This window comes from Rutidosis leptorrhynchoides, chromosome 3 (genome assembly GCF_046630445.1).
Source record: "Rutidosis leptorrhynchoides isolate AG116_Rl617_1_P2 chromosome 3, CSIRO_AGI_Rlap_v1, whole genome shotgun sequence".
Lineage (NCBI taxonomy): Eukaryota > Viridiplantae > Streptophyta > Magnoliopsida > Asterales > Asteraceae > Rutidosis > Rutidosis leptorrhynchoides.
The window spans coordinates 666,834,060-666,844,336 of record NC_092335.1 but is presented as its reverse complement, the minus strand read 5'-3'; the positions used below and the strand labels follow the sequence as shown (position 1 = coordinate 666,844,336).

General features: G+C 39.7%; 1 protein-coding gene and 1 pseudogene across 1 annotated transcript; one reads left to right on the top strand and one right to left on the bottom strand.

Annotated features, from left to right (window-relative positions):
- Positions 1-620: 620 nt before the first annotated feature.
- LOC139902598 (uncharacterized) lies at positions 621-5,957 on the bottom strand. The gene is made up of 4 exons (XM_071885205.1): positions 5,739-5,957; positions 4,283-5,240; positions 3,317-4,183; positions 621-3,181 (listed from the first exon to the last, which is right to left on the bottom strand). The coding sequence occupies exons 1-4, from the start codon at positions 5,955-5,957 to the stop codon at positions 621-623; spliced, it is 4,605 nt and encodes a 1,534-aa protein (XP_071741306.1).
- A 1,170-nt stretch (positions 5,958-7,127) lies between these two features.
- Positions 7,128-7,241, top strand: LOC139903222 (small nucleolar RNA R71; annotated as a pseudogene).
- The last annotated feature ends 3,036 nt before the right edge of the window (positions 7,242-10,277 follow it).

Below are 10,277 nucleotides of genomic sequence, written 5' to 3'. Positions count from 1 at the left end.
AATTGATGATGATTCAAGCTTAGATTGGATGTTTAGATGAAGAAAATTAGAGTTTGGAGTGTGTGTGTTCGTGTTTATGGCTGCGTGGTTTGTGGGTTTTAAATAAATAAATTTTTCACCAATTTTTGAACCCTTATCCCGGCATCAGCAATTTTGAACTGGCGTAATTTACGCCGGACCGGGCGTAAATTACGCCTTTGTATTTTCAGGCGTAAAAACTGGGCTTAATTGTACGCCTCCAACTCGATTTTTGACTGAATTTACACATTATAAAGGCGTAAATTACGCCCAGAATGGCGTAATTTACGCCATCATGCAGCATTTTTCAGTTTTTTAATTTTTCAATTTTCGCCTTGTTTTCGCACGAAACTTCCGTTTTTCTCGTTTCCTTTTCACAAAACATTTTAGGGACTAAAAACCTTGACCCCCTCCCACACTTTAAGCATTGCATTGTCCTCAATGCAAAAAGTTAGAGATAGTCTTTTAAACCGTTCCCGTTTTAAAATTTACCATTTTGGTACTTTGCCCCGCCCGCATGTACAAAACAAAATAAAAACTTACAAACTTTACAAGGGTGTGCGTGTTTTTGATGGAGTCGCGCACTCGACTCCTTTTCCGGCTTAGTTTTCGTCCGAATCATCGGCTCCTTTGTTACCGAAGCCGAATCCATCCTCCATGCCAAACGTGAGCATATTATCTCGATCTCTAATCGTCAACGTTCTCGCATCAAAATCTAAAGTCATTCTTGCGGTCGCTGGAAATCCTCGTCCCAATATGAGTGGCGTGAATTCGTCCGGTTCACAATCCCTAATGAAGAAATCCTCCTTATACCCAATACCATGAATAGTGAAACGAACATCTTCCGCAATCCCAATTGGATCATCAATCGTTTGGTTAGCCATCCGAATATTCGTAGTAGTTCGAACCAACTCTCGAATGCCTATTTCTTTTGCAATTTTAGTTGGCATCATGTTAACACTTGCACCCGAATCTAGCAATGCTCGGTAGGCCCCTTTCTTCTTGAATTGACAAATAACCGCAAATTCACCCGGATCTCTATATTTAATACGAGGCTTAAACTCACATTTCGGGTTAGGCTTAACATACTCTACTTCAACCGTCCAACCCTCATCATCAACAAAAGACGTCTTATTATTATTCATGAATCTATCCGTGTTCTTCTTACCCCACATACTCTCAAGCGTCTTTCGAATCTCGTCTACATCTACCTCTTTTCCTTTATCCAACTCCAGAGTTTCCTTAACCGTGCTAACACCTATATTTTCAACTCCCTCCGAATTCTCATTACTTTTCTCAAAATCCAAGTGTTGATCAAGGGAAATGCCCCCACACTCAACATTTTGACAGCTTTCACCTATATCTACCGTGTCATCCATCACATTCTCACCGACTTCTTCACTTACTCCATTCTTTTCTACCTTAAGTTTCCTGCAATAATTTTCATCAAACTCTCTTTCTACTAAATAGGCTGAAGGGAAACGCATATTTTCTGAGTTACAAAACCTAAATGTCCCGTCTCCTCCTTCAAAAGTGATGCATCCCGCCCCCGGATCTAATTTACCACCCGCGGTTGAAATGAACCCCCTACCTACTAGCAATAGAACATCGTGATCGGTTGGCATATCAAAGACGGTGAACGGTACCTCTATAAAAACACCTTTCACACTAACCATAACCTTATTAACCACCCCGAGTGCCCTACATGTAGTATTATTACCAAGCGTGATTTCGGCATCGGATTTCTTCAACTTACACAACGAACATCCATCATGAAAAAGTTGCTTGTACGTCTCATATGACATTATGTTAATCGAAGACCCCGAATCGGCTATCACCTTAAACTCCCGATGACTACTAAAAAAGTGAGGTAACACCCCTATAATACTTAACTCAAATAGTATCTCGCCCGGATCATCTTCTTGGTAAAGAATCACCGGTTTACCACGTGCACTCTCATCCAAAGGTGATTCTTCATAAAGGTCATCAAAACATTCATCCGAAATAACTTCGGACACCTCATCATCGGGCGCATCATCAAATCGCCCATCATCTTCCCACTCAACGGAATCAGGCACATGACTAATAGAAACATTTTGATCAAGCCATGAGTCAACACTTTCTTTGCTATCACCTTTTCTCGGTTCATTCACTCTAATCACCCTAAGTTGTTGCATTTGCATAGGTTCAAACCGGATTGTTTCAGCTACTTTAGCATCATCAAGTGACAACCCGGTAGCAATCTCCACTCGTTGCCCATTAACTAAGAACGGTTCCCCACCTTTCGGATCCTTAATTTCAATTGCCCCATACGGAGTAACCTTAGTAACCACATAAGGACCGTTCCACTTACTTCTCAACTTACCCGCAAACAACTTTAACCTAGAGTTGAACAACCATACACTTTGCCCCACTTCAAACGTCCTTCTACTAATTTGCTTGTCATGAAAAGCTTTCGTTTTCTCCTTGTAAATCTTTGAGCTTTCATATGCCTCACGTCTAAGTTCCTCTAATGCTGTCAATTCCAACTTTCTTGCATTTCCTGCCTCATCTAAACTCATGTTCACCTGTTTAATAGCCCATTCTGCACGATGCTCAATTTCAACAGGTAAGTGACATGCCTTTCCATAAACTAGTCGGTAAGGTGAAGTACCAATAGGGGTTTTAAAAGCTGTCCGATAAGCCCAAAGCGCATCGTCTAGTCTTAGAGACCAATCTTTGCGATTAGGATTTACGATTTTTTCCAAAATTCTTTTTAATTCCCTATTAGGTACCTCCACTTGCCCACTTGTTTGGGGATGGTAAGGCGTAGCAATTCGGTGATTTACCCCATAATCCCTTAAAAGTTTAGCAAAGTAGGAGTTCTTAAAGTGTGAACCCCCATCACTAATTATGGCCTTAGGTACACCATGACGACAGAAAATGTTTTTCTTGACAAATTTAAGGACAACTTTGTGGTCATTTGTTCGTGTAGCCTCAGCCTCCACCCACTTGGAGACATAATCCACGGCTACCAGAATATATTCAAAACCAAAAGACGGGGGAAAAGGTCCCATAAAATCAATACCCCAAACATCAAAGATCTCACAAACCAAAATTGGGTTCATGGGCATTTCATTACGTTTATATATTCCCCCCATTCTTTGACACCTAGCACAATTTTTGACATATTCAAATGCATCTTTAAAAATAGAAGGCCAAAAGAAACCTGAATCGAGTACTTTGTACCCGGTTTTCTTTACCCCATAGTGTCCTCCACATGCAAAAGTATGACAATGTGCCAAAATGTCCTTATGCTCCTCTTCCGCCACGCATCTCCTAATGATTTGGTCGGGTCCAATTCGGTAAAGAACCGGATCCTCCCAAATATAATGCTTAACCTGCGACAAAAAGTAATCCCTCTTTTGCTTGCTCCAATGTTCCGGTATCTTGTTAGTCACCAAATAATTCACAATATGAGCGAACCAAGGTACCTGCACAACACTAAACAAACATTCGTCCGGGAAATTCTCCTGGATCGGTTTAGTAGGGTCAAATGGTGGTGGGGGTATCCTAGATAAATGGTCAGCTACCACATTTTCTATACCCTTTTTATCCCGGATCTCTAAATCAAATTCCTGTAGCAACAATATCCACCTAATCAATCTAGGCTTAGACTCTTTCTTCTCAAGCAAGTGCCTTAAAGCACTATGGTCCGAAAACACTACTACCTTAGACCCCCACAAATACGATCTAAACTTGTCTAAGGCAAACACAACTGCTAGTAACTCTTTCTCGGTGGTGGTGTAATTGATTTGGGCATCTGAGAACGTCTTACTAGCATAATAAATCACTACCGGTTTCCTATCAACTCTTTGTCCTAAAACAGCCCCTGCTGCATAATCATTAGCATCACACATTATTTCAAAAGGTTTGGTCCAATCGGGTGACTGTAAGATGGGTGCTTCGGTCAACTTTCGCTTAAGGGTGTTAAAAGCTTCTTTACATTGGTCATCAAAGTCAAATGGTGCGTCCTTTAGTAGTAAATTACATAATGGCTTAGAAATGACGCTAAAGTCCTTGATAAACCTACGGTAAAAACCCGCGTGTCCCAAAAACAATCTCACCCCCTTAACATTGGTCGGGTAAGGTAGGGTAGAAATAAGTTGAACCTTTGCCCTATCGACTTCAAATCCCCGTTCAGACACAATATGTCCCAAAACCACCCCTTCCCTAACCATGAAGTGGCTCTTTTCCCAACTAAGAACTAGGTTGGTTTCGGTACATCTTTTCAAAACTTTTTCCAACATACTCAAACACGACTCAAAAGATTTGCCAAAAATTGAAAAGTCATTCATAAAAATCTCTAACGACTCACCTATTAATTCAGAAAAAATGCTCATCATACACCTTTGAAAAGTCGCGGGTGCATTACATAAACCGAAAGGCATACGCCTAAAAGCATAGGTTCCGTATGGACAAGTAAAAGTCGTTTTCTCTTGGTCATTAGGATGAATAGGTATTTGATTATAACCCGAATACCCATCCAAGAAACAATAAAACTTCTGATCTGACAGTTTTTCAATGATCTGATCAATAAATGGCAAAGGAAAGTGATCCTTTGAAGTTGCAGCGTTCAGCTTCCTGTAATCAATGCACACCCTCCAACCCGTCACGGGACGAGTTGTGATCTTTTCACCTTCCTCAGTCTCCATCACTGTTATTCCTGCTTTCTTCGGCACTGTTTGTGTGGGACTTACCCACTGACTGTCTGAGATAGGGAAGATTATCCCTGCATCCAACCACTTAAGAACTTCCTTTTTCACCACCTCCTGCATATTTGGGTTTAACCTGCTTTGTGTATCGCGAGCAGGTTTAACCTCCGGATCGGTAACTATCCTATGCATACATACCGAGGGACTTATCCCTTTCAAATCAGCTATTGTCCACCCTATTGCAGCTTTGTACTTATGAAGAACTTCCATCAAAGCCTTTTCCTGCACACCTGTCAAATCTGAAGCAATAATAACTGGCAAAGTGCCGTTAGTTCCCAAAAACGCATATTTCAAATGAGACGGTAAGGGTTTTAACTCAAGAGTCGGTGGTGACTCTAGTGAAGGTCTCGTGTTAGTATCAATGGATTTAGGTAGTGGCTCATATTTATGAGTCCAAGGTGGCAACTTAGAATCCATTGTACTTGCTACCGCTAATTCTACCGCTTTGACCTCTTCACACTCAACATCCTCTTCATCACCTAAACAAAATATTTCTACCGGGTCATCGGTTATTAGGTGAGAAGTATGCTTATCCACTAATTCATCAATCACATCTATCCTATAGCACTCATGGACATCCGGTGCGCGAAGAGAATTAAAGATGTTAATCCTCATCTTGCGATTACCGAAAGATATGTCCATAGCACCCGTTCTACAATTAATGTGAGCATTAATGGTGGCCAAGAACGGGCATCCCAAAATTATAGTGGGTTGGGTATCTCTATTCCTAGTCTCAATATCCATAACAAAAAAGTATACCGGGTAATAGAAATCCTCCACTTTTACTATTACATCCTCTAGTATCCCCCTAGGCGTTTTAATTGATTGGTCCGCTAATTGAATGATTATGTCGGTTCATTTCATTAGGCCCAATTCAAGTCGGTCAACTAGATAAAAAGGTAAAATATTAATGCTAGCACCTAAATCCAACAACGCCTTTTTAACATTCACATTCCCTAAGCTCACAGCTATCAATGGGGTTCCTGGATCCTTAAACTTAGGTGGAAGTGTACCCGAGACAACCGCACTTAGGTGCTCGGTTAACTCCACCTTCTTAGGCAAGTTTGCCCTTTGCTTTCTCTTTTGAGTGCAAAGGTCCTTCAAAAATTTAGCATAAGAAGGAACTTGCCTAATAGCATCAAGAAGGGGTAAATTTATTTTAACCTGTTGAAAAGTTTCCCACATGTCCTCTTGTTGTGGTCCCTTTTTCCCATAAGGGAATTAGTTCGGGGACTCTAGGGCCTTGGGAAATGGGACGGTTTTTGATTCCGTCTCCACTTTCTCGGTCTCAGTAACAGTTGGTTCGGTCAATTTCACCCCCTCCCCATTGTTATCACTTTTACTTACCTCATCCTCGTCAAGAACAATAGGAGACTTACTTGACTCCGGTTGCATTACCTCTTTTTCACCAACTTTATTATCATACTTTTTCCCGCTTCTCAAGGTACCTACCATATTAACACTATGACCTTTTCCTTGCTCTTTGTGATTTGGATTCAAAACCGTATAGCTTGGAATGGTTCCCGGTTCCCGATTACCCTTACTTTCCGCAACATTACCTATCTCCTTGGCCAACGCACCAATCAACTTATTTTGCACTTCTATCATCTTTCGCATTTCGGATATGAACGCATCCATCTTAGCATCCGTGCTAGGTGGTTGGTTGGATGAAGTACTAGTTTGGTTATGGTTATGGTTTTGGTTTTGGCTCTGAATTTGGTAATTGTTTTGGTTTCGGTTGTTACGGTAAGGATTTTGGTAGTTTCGTTGGTAGTTGCCTTGATTCTGAAAATTACCCTGATTTTGGAAGTTGTTTGGTGGTCTAAGTTGGTTCCTTTGGTTAGCATTCAGCGCGTTGTTATTACTCCAACTAAAATTCGGATGATTTCTCCAACCTGGGTTATATGTGTTAGAGTATGGATCAAACCGCCTTCCCTGAACCTCATTGACTTGTTCCTCCACCATTTGTTGATTTACCGGTGGAATCCCATTTCTGCATCCGTATGCATAGTGAGAAGGATCTCCACAAATCTCACACACTTCCTGTACCTGCGAAACATTACAAGCAAGACCCTGGTTTGGGCTGTTAAATATAAGCATTTTTAAATCATCCAATTCTTACTCTAAATTCCTAGATGAACTTCCCGAGTCGGAAACATGGTTTACTCGGGAAGTACTAGGTTGCTTACGACTAACCGAAGCTTGGGTCTTTGAACCCTTGCTTAACTGTTCAAAGAAGGTCCACTCTTCCTCACTAGGTCGAGTTAAAAACGCCCCCCACTAGCGGCCAAAAGAAACTGCCTGTTTTGGGAATCTAGACTATCATAGAAAACTTTTACCAATTCCCACTTGGGTATCTCATGATGTGGACACGCCCTAAGTAACTCCTTCAGACGCTCGTACGCTTCATGAAATAGTTCACCTGGTAACTGTTTAAAAGATTTAATTTGCGTACGCATATCTGAAGTTTTACTTATGGGATAGAATTCCTCTAAAAACCGTTTTTTCATTTCCTCCCAAGTATTAATACTACGGGCGGGCAAGGAGAGAAACCATCTTTTTGCCTTTTCCTTAAGTGAGTAAGGAAATAATCGGAGACGTACCTCATCATCAGTGAAACCGTTTACCTGATTAGTAGCACAGATCTCATTAAATTCGGTGATATGTTCGTATGGTTCCTCATTAGCCATACCTCGGTAGGTTGGCAAGATCGAAATAAGTTGAGGTCGGACCTCAAATCGTTGGTTGTTTCCTCCTGCCGGTGCAGGATAAACAATGGGTGAATGATCCTCGAAATCACCCGGTTGGTAGTAGGTATCTACTCCTCTTGGTTGGTCAGCCATATCGTCTCGTTGCTCAAAAACTTCCTCTTCAGTATCGGAATCTGACTTAAGAGAGTTTGGTGGAACAATGGTATGTGACTCTAACTGTGCTTGACTTGATGCTGAAGCCACTGTTGAACCCTTAAGAATTCTTGAAGCTTTTCGATTAGCATTTGCTGATTTCTCGATTTCCGGGTCTAAAGGTTTAAGATTTTTGTCTCCCAAACTCCGAGTTTGCATACACTAACCTGAAATGCAACAAAAACAAGAACACCGAGCGTAAAACTGACAAAAATAAGAATAAACAAAATAATATTTTTGGATTTTTTTTTGTTGGTTTTATGATTTTTATGGTTTTTTAGTTTAACAAGAAAGCAAATAAAATAAGAGCTTGCAAATCAAGCGCACACCTCCCCGGCAGCGGCGCCAAAATTTGATCGATGTCGAAGGGTCAATCAAAAATAGCCTAATTACTCTAACTTAGCTAGGGTAAGCAGGATTCGTTCCACGGGAAGTTATGGTCAACAAGCAAGCAATTTCCAGATTTTGTTGTTTGATTAACTAACTTAACTAAATTGAAAACTAGAGAAATAACTAAAATGTAACTTGAATAGCTAAAACAATGAATTAAACGAAAGTTGTAAGCAATGGATTAAAAGCCTTTATCCCTTCACAATCCCAATCTAACATGCATTCAATTCAAACAAGTATTGTGCTCACCATTCATTAACCAAATCTCATAGACAAGATTTCCTTAAGTTTATCGATTCTAACTATTTTGAGATTGAATCATGCAACCTATACACTTTGTCTTTCTCCCTAATCTAACTTAATGCTAAGTGGATTCAGCACAAAATGTTAAATCACTATAATTCAACTTGCAACAATCACAATCAACAAAACTTGCATTGATCAACAAATAATCGATTCATAACATTACAATTCAACAGACTGAAGTTTCATAATATCATAAATCACACAACTTGAATGAATAAATACATGTATCAATTGTTCATGGAAGGAATAAAGTTAAAGAGACTAGCCAAGCATAGTGACGAAGACAACCAACGAATTTCTTGATGATTGCATGATGATTAGCACTTCGATCTTGACTTGAATCTTGAAAGAATGGTGATTTGAGTGATGATTTTTGGTGTTTTTAGGTGTTCTCTGCTGCAAAAACTGGTAGGAAAAAGTTGTTTTTCGTAACCCTAAAGACCTCCTTAAATAGGGGTTAAGAAATCCTATCCAAAAGCTAATTTTCGTATTTCCCGGATCCTGAATTTTTGTACTGGCGTAATTTACGCCCAGCCAGGCGTAATTTACGCCTTTGTTAAATCTGCTCAGCGTATTTTTACGGCTCCAAACGATTTCTGTTCTGAGAGGCATCTGAGTACTGGCGTAATTTACGCCAGATCAGGCGTAAATTACGCCTTTGTTAATTCAGCTACTCCTGTTTTTGCTTCCAAATCACGTCCATCTTCCACTGTCTTTCACTCAAAACGCCATTTTTGCACGATCTTTTGCACCAACACCTTTAATACCTGTAAACACATAAAACTCCATAAAAGTATCTCCTTGTTCACTTGCGTAACGTTAATTTTGCGTAATTAGTTAGAATTAATCGTGACAATTAAGGAACGATCAATGGTTGTTAGTGAATGTGGTTGGAAGAAGCTGTCGAGGTGACACTGATGTGGCAGAGTATGGTTGAAAAAATGTAGTGATGGTTAAGACTTAAGAGTGATCTTAAGAATTCAAAACCTTTTTCTTTATATGAAAAATGAAAAAATATACATCCAAATCAAATGTAGAAAATGAAATGAAATAGAATGTAGTATGTTTTAAGCTCATCTATCATAACTCCGTATAAGACCACTTCCATAGGTACGTGATGGGGAGTGTCATGAAAGCAAACCCTCGAAGGCTCCATTGGCAATCACCCTGCCCTCACTCGTCCTCAATTACCCCGCCCTCGCCCATTTCTTCGCCATGACATGTTTCAGGACGGTGGAGAGAGAATTTTGTGCAGTAATTATTTGTATAAAAGTTTAAAAACTTGTACCTTAATTTATTTAATTAATTTTGTGAGGTATGTAATGAGTAAGAGTATGTTATGGCAGTGTTATGGGAGGAAATTGCAAAGAAGGTAGAGAGAGAAAATTGACATGACGCTGAAGAAAGTGTTGATAACAGCGTCATGGTTAGGAGTGGTCTAAGTATATATGGAATGTAGATATAACCAAAATTGATTGACCATACAAAAGTTTATATAGCCAACTTTTTATCATGTATTTAACCCGTGAGACAAAGATCAGTATAGAAAGATCATGCATGAATGTATATTCGGTATATATGTATTGTATTTCGACTTGCATATGCCTTACCTATTGGTTGTTTCCTTCTTATACATTTACAATCATCACCCGTATGGCAAATATATAACTTGTACTTTTGTCAAAATAAAAATCATAAATTAAATAAGTTACAGCTATACAAAGTAAAATACATAGACGACATGGTTAGGGTCGTGGAGCACATAACTACATATAACTTATTATGGTTATGAGTTTATGACCATATAAACCATTGCCATTCTCAGGCATCAACCCAACTCGATCCAGATCTTACTGGATTTTTGGTTGCTTCTTCCACCTATATATTGACATACTAGTTAAAGACC